At 42.4% G+C, this 22,333-nt stretch overlaps 1 protein-coding gene across 1 annotated transcript; it reads left to right on the top strand.

Annotated features, from left to right (window-relative positions):
- Positions 1-3,569: 3,569 nt before the first annotated feature.
- Positions 3,570-12,146, top strand: LOC108927996 (cytosolic phospholipase A2 gamma-like). The gene is made up of 14 exons (XM_029249584.1): positions 3,570-3,604; positions 3,842-3,953; positions 4,287-4,429; positions 5,470-5,668; positions 5,828-5,933; positions 7,786-7,926; positions 8,012-8,089; positions 8,213-8,266; positions 8,361-8,477; positions 8,740-8,886; positions 10,392-10,496; positions 10,660-10,817; positions 10,940-11,108; positions 11,383-12,146. The coding sequence occupies exons 1-14, from the start codon at positions 3,570-3,572 to the stop codon at positions 11,532-11,534; spliced, it is 1,716 nt and encodes a 571-aa protein (XP_029105417.1). The 3' UTR covers positions 11,535-12,146.
- Positions 12,147-22,333: the final 10,187 nt, after the last annotated feature.

The following is a 22,333-nucleotide window of genomic DNA, read 5'->3' as shown; positions in this document are numbered from 1 at the left end:
ACAGTGTTGCCCTCTGAGGCAGGGAAATCTGTTAGGAAATCCACCGCCACGTGCGTCCAAGGTCGGGAAGTGACAGGGAGAGGTTCCAGCAATCCCGCTGGCCTCTGAGTCGGGGTCTTGGTTTGGGCACAAACCTCACAGGCCTCGACAAATTCCTGCATGCAGCGTCGGATGGGAAGCCACTAGTACTTATGCTGGAGTAGGGCGAGAGTCCTTTGGAAACCCGGATGATTCGCGGCTGGAGAATCGTAGGCCCAAAGGAGCAGCTGCAGATGCATACCTGCCAGGACGTACTCCCTCCCTTCTGGGACTCCTTCAGGCCCTGGATCTATCTGTGCGGCCCTCAGATTCTGCAGAAACTGCCATCACACGGGACCAACAAAACAGGACCTGTGGAGAAAGGGTTCGGGTGGGATAGTGACAGGGTTGTTCTCAACGATGCGGGAAATTTTCATTTGAGTTGTGAGAATTATCTGATGCTTTTTTTCAAGCTTGTTTTTTCAGTGATAGGGGGGTGCGGTGGCGCAGTGGGTTGGACCACAGTCCTGCTCTCCAGTGGGTCTGGGGTTTGAATCCCGCTTGGGGTGCCTTGCGACGGACTGGCGTCCCGTCCCGGGTGTGTCCCCTTCCCCCTCCGGCCTTACGCCCTGAGTTGCCGGGTTAGGCTCCGGTTCCCTGCAACCCCGTATGGGACAAGCGGTTTCAGACTCTGTGTGTGTGTGTGTGTGTGTGTGTGTGTGTGTGTGTGTTTTTTCAGTCAATGCACAACACAGTTCTCTTTTTGCAATATATCATTTTTATTTTACATAATGCCTACAACATTTTTATTTATCATATCAAACTTTAAAATTGAAATATATAAATTATTGACAGATTATAAATAGCTGTTTTGAAACATGAAAAATTGTTTGAAAACGATTAAATGAAGGTTTCTAACTGCATTCCATTTTTTTTTTTTTTTGCCAGAAAGCAGCACAAACTATTCAAAAGTTCACGTTCTGCAGAAAAATGAGTGGCTGAAGTTGAATGCAGAGGAGAGACAGAAATATGTTGCGCATCTTTCCATTGAAATTTGCAAGGCCCTCAAAGGATCGTTTGGTCCTTTGGAAGGAATTAAGTAGTTTCCCATCAGCAATTATACCCGGTTTCCTCCCATAGTTCAAAGAAATGCTGTTCAGGTTCCCCCACAGTGTGTGAGTGACAGAGAGAGTGTGTGTTCCACTGATGTATGGATGAGTGACCCAGTGTAAGTAGTGTATCTAGCAGTGTAAGTCACCGCGGTGAATAAGGTGTTTGGGCTGATAACACTACACAGAGTTCATTAGAAGTTGCTTTGGAAAAAAGCATCTGCTAAATAAATAAATATAAAGTGCAGTAAGTACATTTACTGAATGAGGGTAAAGTTTTGTTCCTGATTATGTTCCTGATCATGATAACACATTTAGAGACTCTAATTTGGTAGCTGTGATCCCTGCGTGATCCAGGGCACCAAAAGATGGCGTAAGTGTTGTAAATGACTAACACTGCAAATAAAATGCTCACAAGCAGAAGACGTTTCCATCAGCTGCACATGGCAAGGTGTTTTACTCCCACCTGACTGCTTTCAATGGACTCGTTTGTTTGTATGATTAGAGATCAAACCCTACACCGAAACTGTTTCTTGCTAAGTCTATTGTAAATTCTTCACAAGAAAGAAACAGCAAATTTAACTAATCTGTAATGGTGCAAGGAGGGTGTGATAGCATGGTGGCGCAGCAGGCTTGGCCTGTGCCTGCTCTCTGAGGGGTCTGGGGTTTGAGTTCCGCTTGGGGTGCCATCCTGGGTGTGTCCCTTCCCTCACTGGCCTTACACCCAGTGGTGCTGGGCTAGGCTCTGGTTTGCTGTGACCCCACTTGAGATAAGTGGTTTCAGTCTGTGTGTGCATTGGTGAAAGGCATAGGCTAGATGTTGCAGAACACTTTCGGACTGCCCTTCATGTTAAACGCATAAAAAAGGTTAAAAATCCCTCTTCCAACTGTGGGTCAGTATTAAGAAAACTCTCAGAGGTTGTCTGTTTCACACTGAAATTAAATGGGATGAGTTAACCTCATATAGTTTTTCCCTGTGTTTCCTGACTTTTCCAGATGTCTGTTTTAAATGAATTATGACTCTAAACATCCCTTACTGTGTTTGTGTGTGAGTCAATGAGTTTGTGATTATCCTCCAATTGACTGGTGTCCAGGATGTACTCATCCTCATGATCTTCCATTATAGATTTCACACCACTTCAACCCTGTGCAAGACAGGTTTCTAACAAGGAATGAATGTATGAATGAAAAATACATAATTACTGCTGAAAATAAATGATGAAATAGCTAAAAGACACTTCAATAAAACAATAATGTACACTATACAGACCATATGAAACCGCTTGCCCCAAGCAGGGTTGTGGCGAACAGTAGCCCAAACCAGCGACACAGGGTGCAAGTCTGGAGGGGGAAGGGATACACCCCAGACAGGCTGCCAGCCCGACACAAGGCACCCCAACCAGAGCTCAAACCCCAGACCCACTAGAGAATAGGCTCCGCCCAAACCCGCTGTGCCACCACACCCCCATACACTATACACCTCCGAGAAAATGAACAAAGAGAATATGTAAGAAAGAGCGGGATGCTGAGGTATTAGTGACGAGTTCAGTTGCTGTGGGGTGAGGCATTATTGGTCTTTGTTCAGATAGGTTATTCACAGTTCAACCTCTTGCGTAAATCGTAAAAAAAAAAAAAAACCTTATTTGCTTTTTTGTAATCAGTTTCACTTCTGTCTCACGGACACTTCACTTCCACAGAATTCATTTTAAATTTTTTTTTTTTGGGGGGGGGCAGGGGGGATAAAACTTACCTTACTATAAAAGAAGGCTAGCAGGTTTTTCCACACTACAGCTTTTCTTGAACACATTCGAGACATTCAGCAGCTACTTGCATGGTAAACTGCAACCCTTCTACAATTTATAAAACTAACAAGTAATTTGCTTTATTACATACATAATTATTATTAGATATACTGCATATATAAACACTTCTGTTATTAATTCAAAATAATTATTTGTCTGTATGTATTTTTCTTGTTGCACAGATTCTCTCTTCTGAAGTATTTCTTCTTTCTTATATTACTAGCCAAATTTAAAGATATTATGAAAATATAAAAGTAATTGAGTGCCAACAATATCTTTCATATTTGCTCAATATTTGCTTCCCCAATTATCTCATTATTTCTTACAGCTCTGACTTTAAACACGTTTATGGAGAAGAATATTTATTAATACATTAGCCATGTCAGTCTCTTACCAGTTTTCAGATAATTTGATGTTTCCTGAGCTATCATTCTGAGTCCACAAATTCTTCATGGATTCTCAGTTGAACCTCTCAATTAGACACAAAGGGAGTCCAGACTTTCAGAATTGTACATGCAGTAATAAGTGGAATAAATATTTTTCACATCAGAAGCAGAAATTTGGCTTAGAATAATTTAAGATAGCATTCATTTCAATAGTGATACAAGCTATTACTTTGACTTTGCTGTAATTACAGATGATGAACAGGAGCAACGACGCTACATCAGTGCAAAGGTAGACCTTAAATACTGTATATTTTCAGGTTCATGATTTCAAAATTAATTAAGGATTGATAAACTTTAGTGTAGCATCACAACAGAAAAGTGATGCAGGTCAAACCATGTTAGGTACATTACAAATAACTTGTCTTTGTGTCCCTGGAAATTTTAGATGTCAGAAAGCTGCCCAATTGGTTGGTAAAAATACATTAATGAAAAAAGCTGCCATTTGCTATTTTCATTCCTCTTTTAGTGAGTACGTGCGTGTGTCTAAATCCCTCAATCCAAAAGAGGAAGAATATGTTAAACGGAGACAAGCGGTGGTGGAAAAATATCTGAAAGACAAAGGAACTGAATATAAACAGGTATGTACTCCACTCAAACCTGAGCCTTTCAACCTCTGTGTCTTGAATTGACGACCTAAAGCTGATGTTTCATATAGATTTTTTGAAACAGATTTCAAAACATGTAGACCACTGTGCAAGTTTCAAAACACAGGACGTTTTACTCTCCCCTTAATAGCATTGACGTTCTCTACCTGTAACTGTACTACTGTATTTAAGTTAAGTCTCTGACCTCAGTGTCTCTCATTTACTAATTGGCCAGTAACTTAAAGACATGAGAAAGTCAAACATTTAATATTTGATCGAACCCCCTCAGTCTTGACTTTTCTTCCTGTCCCACACTCAATCCTGCAGGAACATGTCCCTGTCATTGCTGTCCTGGGCTCAGGAGGAGGTGAAAGGGCCATGGTGGGATTGCTGGGCGCTTTGGCTCAGATGGAAGAGGAAAAACTGCTGGACAGCATCACCTATCTGTGTGGCGTGTCAGGGTCCACCTGGTAAACGGAAAATATGTACACCTGATTACACACGCAGTAACAAATAAACATTAGCAATACATCTAATAACAGCCTTAATTTCATTAGCTGCTTGTTCTTGGCAGTGTCCACACCCTGGACAGGACACCAGTCCATCACAGGGTGGCCACATAGAATCACAGTCACAGCAGTTCACTTGAATTGCATGTGCCTGGATTGAGGGAGGAAACCAGAGCACCCAGAGGAAACCCACATGCATCTCCACAGACTGAGCTGGATTTGAACCTACACCAAAACAGCCGAGGTTCTGTGTGACTGCAGTGGTACCATGTTGCCCACAACTAATAAGGAGACCTCATGAAAAATTTAATGCCAAATATGTTCTGAACAAAAAAGTATAATAAGAGGGTGACACAAGGAGTAGCGCTACCACCTTACAGCACCTCGGTGGTGCGAGAAAATTTGAGTTCTTTTCTTAGTCAGTGTGGGTTAAGTTTGCATGTCCTTGTGTCTGTTTGGGTTTCGTCCAGGTGCTCTGGTTTCCTCCTACAGCCCGAAAGTGTGTAGTTCAGGTGAATCATTGACTCTAAATCGTAAATTGTGAACTGGACTGTGTCTGTGCAACCATCCTGCAATGGACTGGAGTCCTGTCTCGTGTATTACCCCCCCCCCCCACCCCCCCACTTTGTACTGAATGCTTTCAGCGCAGACTCCAGTTCACTACAACCCTGCTCAGGATAGACAGTTTTTGAAATTGGATGGATGGTAGAATAATATAGTTATGATATATATAAGTGTGTGGCAAGATGAAGTGTGTGGACGCTAAGGTTGCTTAATAAAAGCGCTAATTTATTTTTAAAATGCTCAGGAGTTCAACAGAAAGGGGTGCAGACAGGTGGGGATTCTGCTCTTTTTAGTTTCACTTTTTTGGAGTCTTTATCCAACTGCTACTACACTTATTTACTTCAGTTTCTATATGTCTTCAAGGCTCTGCATCACTTCATAGTCTTTCTCTTGAACTTTACAAACAGAAGATTTGATTTGTGAATTATCATTTTCAGGTGCATGGCATCACTGTATGAGGACCCCAAATGGTCTGTAAATGTCGCTGCTGACAAGAAAAAAATTGTGGACAGACTCTCAGATGGAAAATTCAGTATATCAGACATGCTGGACTGGCTAAGTAAAGCTGTGGAAGATGAGAATTACTCACTGACTGATTTTTGGGCTGCGACTGTTGTCTTCAACTCCATAAAAGAGGTCAGTGATGAAAGCAAAACACAGAATGAGGGACGGTGTCGTTGCTGGGTGTCAGAATTCCCCACCTTTGGAATAAATTAACTTTAATATGAATAAGAAAATTACATTATCACACATTAGCTGTGTGATATTTTGTTCCATCATTTTCCATCCCTATAGATAAATGGACAGCATCTCTCAGAACAGGAAGCCAGAGACTCAACCAACCCCTATCCCATCTACACAGCCATCGACAAGGGACTGAAAGAAGACAATCAGACAGCACGTATGTACAGTACATGTTGTGCAGATCTGATTATTGTTTCGTTGAGTTGGCTCATGTTCTCAGTCCTGGTCCCCCCTGTTCACCATGTTTACTTCTATTTATATCAACTGACCTTTTAATCAGTTAGTCTAGCTTGAGCAGTGTGTTCACAAGTTTACTCTAGACAAGTATTTAGTTGATCATTATGTGCAGTTTTACGGAAAATACTTCTATTCTTGCAATAATGAGAAGAAGAGTAATTTTTTAAAAATTTGTCGATTTTAAATCAATCAGTCCTGATGTAATATAGTACTCAACCTATTCAAATTCTAAATGGGACAGCAGAGTGCATTGGTTTGAATTTGTGGTTAGAGTCTTTGGAGTTGCAGGTTCTAATCCCACCTCCTGCTGTAGTGCCCTCAGATAATAATCTTTCAATTTTTATTCAGGTAAAAGGAAGGCACTGTTTGCCTGTCAGTACGGCAGACAAACTAGACAATCCTGGCTGGTAAAGGAGAAGGCAGAACACAACATTGGCAAAGTCTCTCATTTCTCTTGTTTGCCCACGAATAATCCCCTTGAGAGTACAGCGGTGCAGCAGGTTTTGCTATGGTCTACTCTCCGGTGGGTCTGAGGTTCGAGTTCTCCTTGGAGTGCCTTGTGACAGTCTGGTGTCCTGTCCTCGGTGTGTCCCCTCCCCCTCCAGCCTTGTACCCCCGTGTTGCTGAGTTAGGCTCCGACTCGCTGCGACCCTGCTTGGGATGAGCAGATTTAAACAGTGTCTGTGTGTAATTCCCTTGACATGTCATGAATATGGGACATACAGGGCAGCTTTTATTCCCCTAAAAGACTTTTTTCAATAAAATTACATAAAAGTGACATATTTACATGTACATTTACCAGATGCTATCATCCAAAGCGAAATACATTTCTGAGATTAATACAAAAACATGAACGGAAGGAAAGATTTGGATGCAAACACGTGATTCCTGAGTACAATTTATCACCATCACATAAACATCACCAAATAAACAAGTACACACACACTAAAAGCGAGTGGGGTTGCAGCAAGCCGGAGCCGGGCCCAGCAACACAGGGAACAAGGCTGGAGGGGGAGGGGACGCACCCAGGACAGGGCACCAGTCCGTCACAAGGTACCCCAAGCAAGACTCAAACCCCAGACCCACTACAGAGCAGGCGTAGACCAAACCTACCGTGCCACTGTGGCCCCTATAAATCAGTATACAATACATATAGAGTTTTTCAATTATTAAACAAATAAAATACACACACACACACATTTTCAGAACCGCTTGTCTCATACGGGGTCACGGGGAACCGGAGCCTACCCGGTAACACAGGGCGTAAGGCCAGAGGGGGAAGGGGACACACCCAGGACGGGACGCCAGTCCGCCGCAAGGCACCCCAAGCAGGACTCGAACCCCAGACCCACCGGAGAGCAGGACTGCAGTCCAACCCACTGCGCCATCGCACCCCCCTACAAATAAAATAATACTTGTTTAATAACTGAACAATTATTGAGATTTATCTGGCACATGGGAGATCAGGAGAGAAAGGAATACAGCATATATTTTTGTTTGAGTTTTGAATGAGGCTTTTTTAAAAAGCGTTAATCTACTTTCAGCAGTTTATGCAGCTTAGCAATTTTAGGGTAATTACCTCCCACAAGGACACCAGAGCTGGAGGTGGGATTCAAACCCACAACCTTTGGGTCTAAAGGCAGCAGCTCAAATTTCTTCAGTACTTTCTCTACCAGAAAGCTTTCTTAAATGTGCTGTTGGGTATGATTTGTCTTTTTTTAGGAAAGTAACAGTTTGTAGAGGTTTAAAATGAGTCCGTCCCTGTGTTACAGCCTGCTGGTTTGAGATCAGTCCTCATGAAGCTGGTTATTCCCATGTGGGGGCCTATGTGGACACATCCCTCTTCGGAAGCCAGTTTGAGAACGGAAAGCCCAAGACGCCCCCCAAGGAGGAAGACATGTTGTACCTACAAGGTGCTCTTTGTGCTTCTTGTTTTAATAATCGAACTGTTCCAGAGACACCGAAGTGAGTAAGTAAACCTCAGTCATGTCTCTGCAGGACTCTGTGGCAGTGCTCTTGCAGATGGGATGGAAGACATAAAGCAAATATTACAGTGGATTTGGGACTGGATTCGTAGTAAGCAAAACATTTATTTGACCTCACATTTTTAACTGCCGATTTTTTTGCTTTTTGATTCTGCTCCTTTCTTAGTTTTATTTTTTGGCCGAAATCCACATTTAAGCCCCTCTAATTTTTCAGAGCTGCTTGGGTTCTACAGCTCAGTGAATGAGTCTAAAAATTCAGGAAAACTTGGTGAGCTGCTGTATTTTTTCAATATCTTGCGTTTGTTTCACATTCAGGTCAAACTGTGAATATTTCTATAACATCTTTTTTCGGTTTTTAAAAGCTCTCAGTGAGGACTCTGCATACCAAGTGCTGCAGTGTCTCGTGCGGCTACACGACTCTTATGAAAATAACGATGAAAGCGTCGCTCTGCTGGAAAAAATTATGAAATTACAACAAGGTACTAAGTGTTCTGTTTAATACTAATACTGTGACCGACGCCAGTTCAGTCAATGCACAACACATATCACTTTTTGTTATAAATCATTGTCATTTTACATAATGCCTACAACATTTTTATTTATCATATCAAACTTTAAAACTGAAATATATAATTTATTGACAGATTATGAATAGCTGTTTTGAAACATGAAAAATTGTTTGAAAACAATTAAATGGAGGTAAAGGAAGGTGTCTAACTGTATTCCATTTTGTTTTGCCAGAAAGCAACACAAACAATCCAAGAGTTCATGTTCTGCAGAAAAATGTGTGGCTGAACATGAATACAGAGGAGAAGCAGAAATATGTTGCAGATCTTTCCATTGACATCTGCAAGGCCCTTGAGGGATTGTTTGGTCCTTTAGAAGGAAGTAAGCAGTTTCCTTTCAGCACCTATACCATGTTTATAGTAAGGTGTTCAAAAAGTGGCATTTATACTGTATACTACAATGTGTGTTATGAATTCTGCCCAATCATCTGATATTTTGTTCTTGAAAAGTCTGGCCATGTGTTTGTGTGTCCGAGTGGAATCTAGAGAAGAACGATGACTGGTCCCAGCTGAGATGCTGTTTGTAACCAATGTGGGATTTAATGGATATGGGGACTAGGAAGCTGTATACTTTACTTGGGCTACTTTGGTCATGAATACAGCAGGAGAATCCCATCCAAGAGTCAAACCAGCAAGCTTGTCCTTGTCCTTTGCCCAAGTCCTTAACCACTATGGTATCTTCAGCCTTTCACACATTCATGTGTTTGGAATTCATAGTGGCAGCACCTGCAATTTTCATTTCCAAAAGTTGCAGTAGTTAGTAAGGGTGCTCTTGTAGCACTGTCTAAAAAGATCTAAAAAAAAGGTGACCAAATCTTGGAAAATTTGTTAGAATTATGATGTAGACTGAATTTTAATTTTTTTAATGAAGGTAAGGTAAACCATTGTGAAAGGAGCCTCTGGTAATGAGATTGCAATAAGGTTCCTTTTCTTGTCAAATGATCAAGCTACCCTCTGCAATGTTAAAACAAACCTGGGTTATGGTTCGTCAATGGGGAGCAGTACACCAAGTGACTATCAGGGGCCCCACTTGAAGTACCCCGCCCTGCACATCAGTTCCCAGTCGCCATGAGCTAATTCTGGAACAACCGGGTCTTTCAGAAGACTTCTGAGGTCTTGTGGAGTCCATGTCTCGACGGGTCATAGCTGTTTTGGCGGCACGAGGGGGGCGTACCCAATATCAAGCGGTTAGTTTTAATATTTTGGCTGGTCGGTCTATGTCATTATAATATTGCACCCCCCCCCAAGGAGCTACAGGAGACAGGAGCCTGGAAAAAGTACTTTTTATTGACCACGTACAACTCCTTTTAAGAGCAGTGTTAAGAAAGATTCCACAGACAGTACAAGACAGTCTGCTGAACACTTGAGAGTTTCTCCAGGTCACTTTGAGCCCGAGCATCAGTAATGTGATTATAGAGAGGAACAAACTCCAACACAAACTGCTTACATTAATCTATGCCAGCCCCCCCACCCACCACTATAGCTAGTAGTGAAGTGGTTAGAGTTGCTGCCTTTGGATCCAAAGATCTCAAGGTTGAATTCCTCTTCCAGCTACAGTATTCTTGTGCAAGCTACTTCCCCTAAATTGCTCAGATGTATAAATGAGTAAATAATTGTAAGTAGTGTAGCTTAAGAATGTAGCTTTATTCTGAGGAAAACCGTGAGCTAAATGCAAACTGTGATTTCTGTTTTCCCTTTCTGTGAAAATATTGTCCAGCTTTTGAAATGGGTAAATAGTTGCAGGGAGCATAACTGTGTAACTTTCTGTGGAGAAAAGGGTCAAAAGGGCAAAATATTTAAATGTGAAGTATGATTTCCTTTTTTTAGCAGGTTTTTTCGCAGTTGTGAAAATATTGGGGAAAACTATCATAGCTGCTTACAACTGGACCTGGGGCACAAAATTCAACTTCCTGTACAAGTACCCAGCAAAAGGCAAGTGTGGTTCTCATCTCTTGGTGCCTGTTGCTTTCTGTTTTTCTCCAAACTCTCTAACCACTGAGCTGGAGCCACAGCCTGAGGACAAACTGCCTTTCCTTCACTAATGGATGTGGCCTCATACAGCAGTAAAGCATCACTGGCTCTTCTCTGTGTCCAGAGGTAGACCACATCCCGGCTGCTCTGCTGTCAGATGAGAAGAGGAACCTGGAGGATGCAGGAATCCTGTTGAACTCTCCCTACGTGGCTGCGTTACGGCCGGAGAGGAAGGTGGACCTCATTCTCTCCTTCGACTTCAGCAGTGATGATCCCTTCCTGGTGAGAACAGAGTCATTATTTTAATACTGTGAATTTCTTTCGCTACACCGGCATTCTGGTGGATGCTGTGATGTGTCTCATTTGAATTAAATGTAACAATGTCACTACTATGATCTCTCCAGACAGTGAAGAAAGCTGCAGATTACTGTAAAGAGGCTGGAAGACCATTCCCCTCCTTGGTCATAGAACCAGGAGAGGAAAAGAACCCTAAAGACTTCTATGTGTTCAAAGATGAAACAAAAGCACCCATCGTCATCCACATTCCGCTCTTCAACACTGTCAACTGTGGAGGTTGGGTCATATACCGGCCGTCTAATCCTGTACCATCCCATCCCAAAGATTTTAAAAACATGCTTTAATGATGGAAAATGTGTATCTACCATATTCCTTCACGGCTGTTAAAATATTTATTTTAAAACAAGACTCTTTACATTAATACATGGAGAGGAAAACAGGAGAAACGTTATCTTTGGAGCAAGTTGATATCCAGGTTCCTATGAAATATTGCTTTCAAGTTTCTTCTTTCTTCTGATATTCTAAAAGTTTTTCTTCATGTCCCTCTCAGAAAATATTGAGGAGTGGAGAAGGAGGTACAAAACTTTTCAGGGTCCGTACAGCAAGGAAATGATTGAGGACCTGCTGCTGGTGTCCAGTCGGAATGTGAAGAACAACAAGGAGAAGATCCTCAATGAGATCAAGGCAGTGTGTGCACGCTGATGCTTCAGATGCAGATTTTTCATCGACTTCTTTTCAAATCATTTTTAAATTAGTCAGCATTTTATTCTTTTCTAATCAGAAAAACCTTTATAACCATATATATCATTAAATGTAATCAATCTCTAGCTTTCAGATCATGAGACAACATTCTAATCAAATTTCTTTGATTCATTATTTTGCATCTAAGTCAAAACCTTAGTTTCATTTGATTCCTAAAAAGTAATGTATCCATCTATCCACTTTCAGTAACTGTTCATCTCATACAGATCTGGAGCTTATTGTGACCAACGTAGAGCATAAGGTGGATGGATGGAACTCATGGAATTGCAGGGTGATCACACACTCAGTCTGCCACACAGATACACAAACTTTGGGCAATTTAGAGCCACTAGTTCATCTGATACACATTTATTTGGTGCTTAGATCGTGATCAGGACAAGCAGTTTTTGGAAATGGATGGATGGATGGATGGAATATGGGTGGAACCTGGAGCACTCAGAGCCCAGGACCTGTAAGGGGAAAGCACTGAATTCTAACTAGATCAAGCTGTATCTTTCTAAGTTTGGCAACAGGTAAATCTTTTGCATTTTATTCTAACAAAACATGTTATAAATCAACAATTAAAACAGTGATTTTCTAGTGATTCGCTGTTGTCTTCCTGTGCTTTTTGAGTTCTCTGCTGAGCAATGAATATTTTGTACTATTTCCTGGCTTCTAAAAACAATAAACCAGATGATTTTGCCTTTGTTCAGTTTCTTCATATGAATGCTGTAAGAAATGTTTAACTGAAGAAAAGAAAAATGCAACACCACTTATTTCTGGTATTAGTCCACTTAAACTCCTCTACCTGGGGCAAATTCTCTCCCCTTACCTGGAGGGGGCATGCCATCCTTTTCTGTGAGAGAACCATGGACTCCGACTGGGAGGTGCTGATCCTCATCCCAACCGCTTCACACTTGGCTGAAAACCGTTCCAGTGCACGTTGGAGGCAACCATCATCCGCAAGAAGCAAAGGCTTCACCTTCCGACTTCCACGTAGAATGCCCTTCTGACCTCGACTGCGCCTTGATATCCTGTCCATGAAAACCACAAACAGGAGTGGAGACAAGGCAAAACCTTGGCGGAGTCCAACACCCACACTGAACGGGCTTGACTTAATGCCGAGTATGTGGACACAGCTCTCACTCTGTGTGTACCGAATGGCCCGCAGTAGTTGCCCCGGCACCCCATACTCCCTAAGCACCTCCCACAGAATTTCTCGGGGAACATGGTCATAGGCCTTCTCCAAGTCCACACAACACATGTAGACCGGATTAGCGAACTCCCATGTTCCCTCATTTATCTGTGAGAGGGTAAAAAGCTGGTCCACTGTTCCACAGCCAGGACGGAATCCGCATTGTTCCTCTTCAGTCCAAGGTTCAACCATCTGCCGGAGCCTCCTTTCCAGCACCCTGGCATAGACTTTCCCAGGGAGGCTGAAAAGTGTGATACCCCGATAGTTGGCACACACTCTCCAGTCCTTTTTCTTAAAGATAGGGACCACCACCCCAGTTTGCTAATCCAAAGGCACTGTCACCGAGGTCCATGCAACATTGCAGAGGCGTGTCAGCCATGACAGCTCTACAACATCCAGGGCCTTAAGCAGTTCCGGGCAAATCTCATCCACCACTGGTGCTTTGCCACCATGGAGCTTACCAACTACCTCAGTGACATCCACCAGGGAAATGGACTCCGATTGCCCGGAAGCCTCTGGCCCTGCCTCCTGTAAGGGAGGCTAATCCCTCAGGTTTAGGAGTTCCTCAAAGCGCTCTTTCCACCTCCTGACAATGTTCTCATTAGAGGTCAGAGTTTAAAAGAGAAAAGAGACTTTACAGAAATATTCACTTTTCAAACTGAATGTGAGACAAACACAAGACATTGAATCAATTCAGCAGCTCACCATGTATTGCTAAATGATAGGATTCAATCACTGAACTGTGGGAGCCAAGCAGTCCTGAAAAACTGGAGGGACATAATAAAATGTGGCTTTCAGACAAAAATACCAACCAACCAACGTCAGCAAAGGCTCGTCCTGAGCAGGGTCGTGGCAGGCTGGAACCTCACCCGGTAGCACAGGGTGCAAGGCTGAAGGGGGAGGGGACATACCCTGGACAGGACGTCAGTCCGTCACAAGGCACCCCCCTCCCCCCCTTCTAATTTTCATGATTATTGAAGAAATGACAAAAGGAGCAGGATGAAACAGGAAGTCAAATATATGAGGTCAATGTGAGGACTGATCTCAAACCAGCAGGCTGTAACACAGGAATGGGCTCTATTTAAATCTCTTAAAACTTTTAGTTTACTAAAAAAGACAAACCATACCCAACACTACAGCCATGAAAGCTATCTGGTAGACATGCTATTTTAGAGGTCTGGGTTGCTGTTTTGGACCTGAAAGGTTGTGGGTTTGAATCCCACCTCCAGCTGTAGCACACTTCAGCAAAGTACTAAAACTAAAATTGCTCAGCTGTGTAAATTGGTAAATAACTGTAGGTAGATGAACGTTGTAGGTCACTTTGTAGAGAAGTGTCTGCTATATTAATAAATGTAAATATTTCACTTCCTTGTAATTTTGTTGGAAAAAAAAGCCTTTCTGGGGCATAAAGCTGTCCCTGCATGTTCCATGTTCATGACAAATATGATGTAATCTAATGATATAAATACAAGTAAACACAGTGAACAGGGAGGACCAGCACTGAGAACATGAGCAAAGTCAACAAAATAATAATCAGATCTACACAATATGTACTGTATGTGTCTGTCTGTCTGTGTCTCAATAGAATTGATGTTCTCTACCTCTAACAGTACTGTTGTATTACAGTAAAGACTGTGACCACAGTGTCCCTCATTTACTAACATAAGAGAGACCTGAGAAAGTCAACAAACATTTGACACCGGATCTACCCCTCGGTCTTGACTTTTTAATAGCAGTAGTTGTTGTTCTGGGGGTGCGGGGGCATGGTTGTACTTTGAGTTTCTTGTTACAATTACAGATGACAAACAGGAACAGGGACACTATATCAGTGCAAAGGCAGACCTTAGATACTGTCATGCAGGGTCGAGAGAACCGGGACGGCAGGACCCAAGTGCGGAGTCTTTCTTCTGGATTCAGGGGATAAGGCAAGTTCTCGGAGTTGGGGACAGGCGAATGGTCGGTCGATTGGCGGTCGGAGTCAGAGCGAGCAACCGTGGACGAGGTCAGGGGACGAAGCAAAAGGTCGGTCGGTCGCCGGTCCAACCCACTGCGCCACCGCACCCCCCATGACCTAAAGCAGATGTTTCATATAGATTTTTTGGAGACACACTTCAAAACATGTAGACCAAAGTGCAAGTTTTAAGACACAGTATGTTTTACTGTCACCTTAATAGCACTGATGTTCTCCACCTCTAACTGTACTACTGTATTTCAGTAAAGGCTGTGACCTCGGTGTCCCTTCTTTCTTGACTGGTTAGTGATTTCAGGAGATTAGAAAGTCAATAGAAACTTGATATTTGACCGAACTCCCTCAGTCTTGACTTTTCTTCTTGTCCCACACTCACTCCTGCAGGAACATGTCCCAGTCATTGCTGTCCTGGGCTCAGGAGGAGGTGAAAGGGCCATGGTGGGACTGCTGGGCTCTTTGGCTCAGATGGGAGAGGAGAAACTGCTGGCCAGCATTAACTATCTGTGTGGAGTGTCAGGGTCCACCTGGTAAATGGGCAAAATATTTTGAAAACAATTACAAATACAATAATGAGCAGTAAATAATATCAATTTATTTTTGTATTCATGTCAGGTGTATGGCATCACTGTATGAAGATCCCTGCCGGTCTTTGAAAGTACCCACTGACAAGGACAAACTTATGGAGAGACTCTCAGATGGAGAATTCAATAGATCAGATATGCTGGACTGGCTAAATGAAGCTGTAGAAGATGAGAATTACTCACTGACTGATTTTTGGGCTGCGACTTGTTCACTGGACTGTGAAAGAGAACGGTGACTAAAGAAAAAACATAGCTTGAGTGACTGGACAATTGCTTTTGTATGTTATCTTTAAATTAGTTTTAATGTGTGAAGTAAATGGGAGAGCTATGCATTGCTGTTGATGCAAGGGGTTAAGCCCATGGCTCATAGGCCTTATGTTCTTTGTAACTTAATGTTTGTTTTGTATTTGGCTGTGGTTGATGTGTTTTGAAGAATACCTTTTAGTAAAGAAAAACAAACCTTTTTTTAGTCCAACTACTTCAATTCTCCACTGCTGCCTCCATCCGTCGTCCATACCCTCACAGTCTGCTCTAATGATATTACTGTTTTGGTGTCTAGGTCTAGGCATTCTTGTTCTTGTGTCTCTGTCACCCACAACCGCACACCAGACGTAAGCACCTGGTCGTAGTCAGCAGGGCAGGGTATAAAGGCTCCCGGTCCACCACTGTCAGATCACGGAATCTTGTATGAGACAACCGTCCCACCTGCGTTCTTCAGCTTTACCCTCACCTTGCCCAACCTTTGCCTTGCATTCCCCTCCTTGTTCCCTCGTTCACCTTCTCGACCCCGAGTCCTGCTTTCTACAGTTTTGACCTTTGCCTCACCTCACTGACCATGACTTAGGATCATCCCTTGGAACAACATTCGCAGCTTGATTCCGGATCCAAGCCTATCCCCGACCACGGGTATTGCTTTGCGCCTTGAGCTTCCACATAAACGACCTTGCACTTGGGTCCCACCTCTGGTGTCCAGCCCCTGGGTCTAACAGTCCCTATGTATTGCTTTTATCTGCTAAAACTGATTTGGAGCACGCCAAGGCTGCCCGGGGAGGGGGTGGAGACGGGGGCAAAGCAGCCACAGCTGGGGCTGATTTCACTCCCTATTTCTTCCCCAGTGCCCAGCAGTAGAGAAAACAGATCGAGGAGCAGAACAAGGCGAACCCGAACCCGAACCCGAACCCGATCCCGATCCCGATCCCGATCCCAGAGATGACGTCTGCATCCCGACAGACCCGACTCTCCCAGTCCCCCGACCAGCACGAAACCTCTCCCTACCTGTTCCCTAGTCCCCGTTTCCCGTCTTCTGTCTCCTTCCTTCTCCCCTGTCTAAGGGCAAATAAAAGCCCACAGCAACGGGCGACTGCATCTCCTGTCTCCTGCCTCGTCTCTTACGTGGTTTCTTAATTCATTAGTTTCAATTGATTTGTATGTTGAATGAAAATCATGACTCCAGTCATGTCGGCTTAAGAGCATTTAGTTGAGAGCTCTGTGTACTTTTTATTAGTATAAATATGACCACATTGAACTATCATAGGGAAAATGTATTAACACTGAGACACAAACAAAGGGCATTGGTAGTATAGTGGCCAGAGGTGCTGTCTTTGGACTCAAAAGTTGCAGGTTCAGATCTTGTATTTTGCTGTAATACCCTTAAGCAAAGTACTTACCCTAAATTCCCCAGGTGTAGAAATGGATAAATCATTGTAAGTTTCTTTGGAGAAAACTGTCTACTAAATGAATAAATGCAGTGCTGTATTTTTTGTGTTCACAAAATTCAAGGAAACCCCTCACTCTTGTCTACAGCAACAAATTAATTGTGTTATTTTGATTTGTTTTAGAGTGGCTTCAGACCACTGAATTCCTGTCTTGCAGACCCCTGGTTCGAGGTCAGCCCTGAAAGAAGCTGGATACACCCATGTGGGTGCCTATGTGACCACGTCCCTCTTTGGGAGCCAGTTTGAGGAAGGACTTGTGAAGAAACAGACCGAGGAGAAGGACATGTTGTATCTGCAAGGTCCTATTTGCCGTCCTTCTCTTAATTATTGCAGAAAAACTGCAACAGCTATCAGGGTAAACCATGGTAACTGTCTCATAATCATCAAATCCTAAGTTTTCCTACACTGATCTGGGTTTTCCTATTTCACCAATATTTCTTTCACTTATTGGGAAAACTTTTTTAAAATTTTACTTTGAACTCCATTTTTACAATGGACAGTCTACTGAAAGTGAATTAATGTCACTTCCTTTTCTCAGATATTTTTTCAGTGATGACCAGTGAACAGAGTGCTGCGAATGTGGGTGAGCTGTTATCACTCAGTGCCTTCCACATTCATCCCAGTCCTGAGTAGCTCTCTCTCTATAACTGTCACTCCTTTTTTTCATGAACTCCCCATGAAGATCCTCTTACATCAGATACTGAGTCATCTTATCCAGTTGTATGACAAATATGATGATGATGATGATGATGATCACGGCTGCTCTCTGCTACTGGATCATCTGAAAGAACAACCAGGTGCAGTGGAAGAGTGAAATGTGTAAATCTGTCATTTTTTTTAAACACACACACACAGACACCCACACACACATATATACAAACATAGTACTATTGTATGGTGTACCTTTTTCAGTTCCATTACATCGCACTTGGTTTACAGTTATGGCCTTTGTCCAAGGTCATTTGCAATTGTACATTTTTAACAGTATAAAATTTCTGTCAGGTAGGTAGGACTCAAACCATCTTAGTGCCACACCTTTGTTCCCAAGCCGGTTAAGAGTGGAGAGAAGAATCTGATGGTTGACTGTGTCGAATGCCGCAGACAGATCAAGAAGAATGAGGACCGAGGAGAGAGAGGTGTACTGCTGTACTTATTTACTACAGTTACTGTATGTGTACAGTTCTCTGCATCATTTCATAGTCTTTTTCTATTTAACTTTATTTTACAAACAGCACATTTGATTTGTTAATTATCATTTTCAGGTGCATGGCATCACTGTGTAAGGACCCCAAATGGTCTGTAAACGTAGCTGCTGACAAGGACCAAATTGTGGAGTGACTCTCAAATCGAAGTTCCAGGGTGTCAGACATGCTGAAATGGCTAAGTGTAGCTGTGGAAGATGAGAATTACTCACTGACTGACTTCTGATTTATTTTGTTTGAAATAGTCTTTGGCCCACAGTTGGATAGGGCATTCTTTACCTTCTTTAAGGGCAGTCTGAAAGTCTTTCTTGTAACCACTTGTCCCAAGCAAGGTCACAGCAAACCGGAGCCTAGCCCAGCAATACAGGGCACGGGGCCGGACGGGAGGTGACACACCCACGGGTGGGATGCCAGTCTGTCACAGGGCACCCCAAGCAGGACTTGAACTCCAGACCCAATAGAGAGGAGGCCCTGCCCAAACTGGCCACACCCCCCACACCCCCCAATCTAGAAGTGTTTTACAATACTTACCCTTTGTATTCCATCATTACAGATTGTTGATATCACTCTTTCCTTCTTGTGAAGAATTTGCAGAAGACTTAGCAAGAAAGAGCTTTTGTGGAGGGTCATATCACTAATCACACAAACTGAACAAAGAAGTCTATTAAAATACAGTTAGGTGGAACACAAAAACACACTTTGCCGTGTGATGGAAATCTCTGCTTGTCAGCATTTTATTTGCACTGTTAGTCATTTACATCACATACACCACCCTCATTCACTAAATCTACCCACTCCAATCCTCAAGTGTTTTTTTTTTTTTTGCCAATGATATTTTCTTAGTCCTTGTGGAAGTGCTGATAGAAGTGGTGAAAATGTAAGTTGTCATAATAGAAAATGTGCTCATTTACGTGATTATGTTCTATGTAATAAGGTTTCGAACAGTAGAGCTATTGCAATAGGTGGATACAGTGGTGCAGTGGGTTTGACCTTTGCCTGCTCTCTAGTGGGTTTGGGGTTCAAGTTCTGCTTGGGGTGCCTTATGGCAGACTGGTGTCTCATCCTGGGTGTGTCCCCTTAATGCCCTGTATTGCTGGGTTAGGCTCTGGCTCACTGTGCCCCTGTATGGAACAAGTGGTTTCAGACAGTGTGTGTGTGTGTGTGTATGTGGCAAGATGACTCAGGGGGCACAAAGGTCAGGGAACAGAAGTGCTGGTTTATTTTCATGGTGCTCAGGAATTAAGGGGACAGGGATGCAGACAGAGGGTGTTTTGTTGTTTTTAATTTGTTTTTCCTGTCTCCTTATCTGGAAAATTTATCCCCTTCTCCCTCTTCCCCGCCTCGCCTCCCTTGCAGAGCAAACCCGTCAAAGCATTTTCACAAACTCCATCTGTTACTGTACTTATTTGCTATAATTACTCTATGTGCTCAATTCTCTGCATCACTTCGTAGTCTTTCTGTTGAACTTTATTGTATAAATGGCACATTTGATTTGCTAAATTTAATTTTCAGGTATACGGCATCACTGTATGAGGACCCCAAATGGTTTATAAATGTTTGTGTCTAACATCAGTTAGTCAAATGTTTGTCTTAGTATATAATATATAGTAGGGAGCAGGACCTGGCCAAACCCGCTGCGCCACCGCGCCCCGCTCACCTTACTTATTAGCACATGATTTTTACAATGTCATTTGTCCGTCAGGGGGGCGCGGTGGTGCAGCGGGTTGGATCGAGTCCTGCTCTCCGGTGGGTCTGGGATTCGAGTCCCGCTTGGGGTGCCTTGTGACGGACTGGCGTCCCGTCCTGGGTGCATCCCCTCCCCTTCCAGCCTTGGTTAGGCTCTGGCTCCCCGCGAGCCCGTATGGGACAAGCGGTTCAGATGATGTGTGTGTGTGTGTGTGTGTGTGTGTGTGCATTTGTCCACCACTGTTTTCATTTTCATTTATCGACTACATTGCAGCATCATCTCAACCATTCTTGTCTAAATATGTGTTCGTTCTTCACATTTTATCCACAATTCTCTACTGTTTACAATGAACATTTTTTCCCGCTCAAACATGACACTCCCCAGTAACGTGGGTCGTTACAATATATATTAATAATAATAATAATAGTATTTTGTTGGTACCGATACTGTAGCGTATCGCTTAATCTTTAATGGTGTCCAACCCTACTCTTGGACCAGATGTGGGGATCTCTAACCACAGAAGTAGAAATATATTTATTCATTGAGCTGATACTTTTCTCCAAAGCAGCTTACAATGTTAAACCACCTTGAACCAACGTTAAATCAATTATTTACCCATTTACACAACTGGGCAATTTGACTGGAGCAGTTTAGGGTAAGTACCTTGCTGAAGGGTAGTACAGCAGGAGGCGGGATTCAAACCCAAGACCTTCACATTTAAAGAGAGCAGCTTTATCCACTATGTAACCAGAAACTAAACACAGTGCAGTGTCACATTTGCCTTTATCTCCCACCTGCCACTGCCACCACTGTAGTGTCCCTGATTCTCTGCTTCACCTCAATTTCTCAAGTAAAATTGTCACTTTAAAGAGAGGTTGAAAACTGTCAACAAGGTCAGTTGTCCATGGTCTAATGTACACTGCTGATCAAGGGGCTGAGGGAGCAATTGGCCAAAAAGTGTATATTTTAATGTATTTTAGCTATATGTGTATGTATGCGTATATGTATTTTAGCTAGCTCTTTTAACAACACTTCAAATTCAGTTTTGTGGTTCAGCTAATAAATAGAAAGACAACTATATATGATTATATTACTGCAATTTCTTTTAGATCTCCTATGAGATGACCTCGATAATATGTCATCAGATACAGTATTTTATACTGGAAGAAGTCTGTCATCTTAACAGTTCATCTAATCATGCAAATTTTTCGATAACCTTCCTATGAAGAAATGACTCATTTGGCTGATGACGGGACCCTTGATTGTACATATCTGTTCCATGGAACTTTATTTCAATCTGACAAGGGAACGTGAGTGTTGACATTCATGGTTGGGCGATAGTTGAGGGTACATACAGTATATATACTCCCACTGAAGTTCACCTGTTGTTCATCTACTCAGAGAACTCAGCTTCGATCCAATTAAAAACACGACAGACAGAAGCTAACGGTAAGAACAGAAGGTAAGATGAAAATTGTTACATATTTTAACATTAAGATATCTGGTTAATGTTAAGATTTAATTGTAGAAGTTTGCTTCTTGTATTGTAATTGTCAAATGTCAAAAGTTCATTGAAATGACTGTATTTTTGTCTAAACTACCAAATATTGAGGCATCTTTGCTTTCAAGGACAGAATTTCAACAGAATTAATTTTATAGTTTTGGCGCGCATGCAACTTACCATGGTATGAAACAGTGCTCGTACACAGAAACATTCAAGGACATAATTTGCAATTTTAAATAAAATTACTCATCTGTATGTATTTGCATTTTTGTGGTGTACAAATTCTGTCTCTTGTGAACTATTTCTGCTCTCTTCTATTACTTATAAAATATATACACAGATACATAAACACACACACAGTCTAAAGCCACTTGTCCCAAGTGGGGTGGTGGCGAGCCGGAGTCTCACCCAGCAACACAGGGTGCAAGGCTGGAGAGGGAGGGGACACACCCAGGATGGGACACCAGTCTGTCACAAGGCACCCCAAGTGGGACTTAAACCCCAAACTGATTGGAGAGTAGGCCCTTGCCAAACCCACTGTGCCACTGCACCCCCCTTATAAAATATAATTAAATATAATATAAATATAACAATAATTCCATTGCATTATAAAAATAAAAAACTGACTGAATGCCAGCAATATTTTTTTGCCTCTGCAATTCTCATTATTTTTTACAGCACTGATTTTGAACATACGTATATATATATATATATATATATATATATATATATATATGCAGAAGAATATTTATTAATATTTTAGCCACTTCTCTCCCTTACCATTGCTTTATACTTTTAGAACAGAAATGAATATATGGAGTCGAATTGAAATACAAGGTAATTTATCTAGGCACAAATTAAAACAACTTGGATAAAATTATACCGCCTTCATGGATTCTCAGCTGAA

Source organism: Scleropages formosus, unplaced genomic scaffold (assembly GCF_900964775.1).
Source record: "Scleropages formosus unplaced genomic scaffold, fSclFor1.1, whole genome shotgun sequence".
Lineage (NCBI taxonomy): Eukaryota > Metazoa > Chordata > Actinopteri > Osteoglossiformes > Osteoglossidae > Scleropages > Scleropages formosus.
Note: the sequence above shows the minus strand (reverse complement) of the source record. Positions and strands in the feature narration are given on the sequence as shown.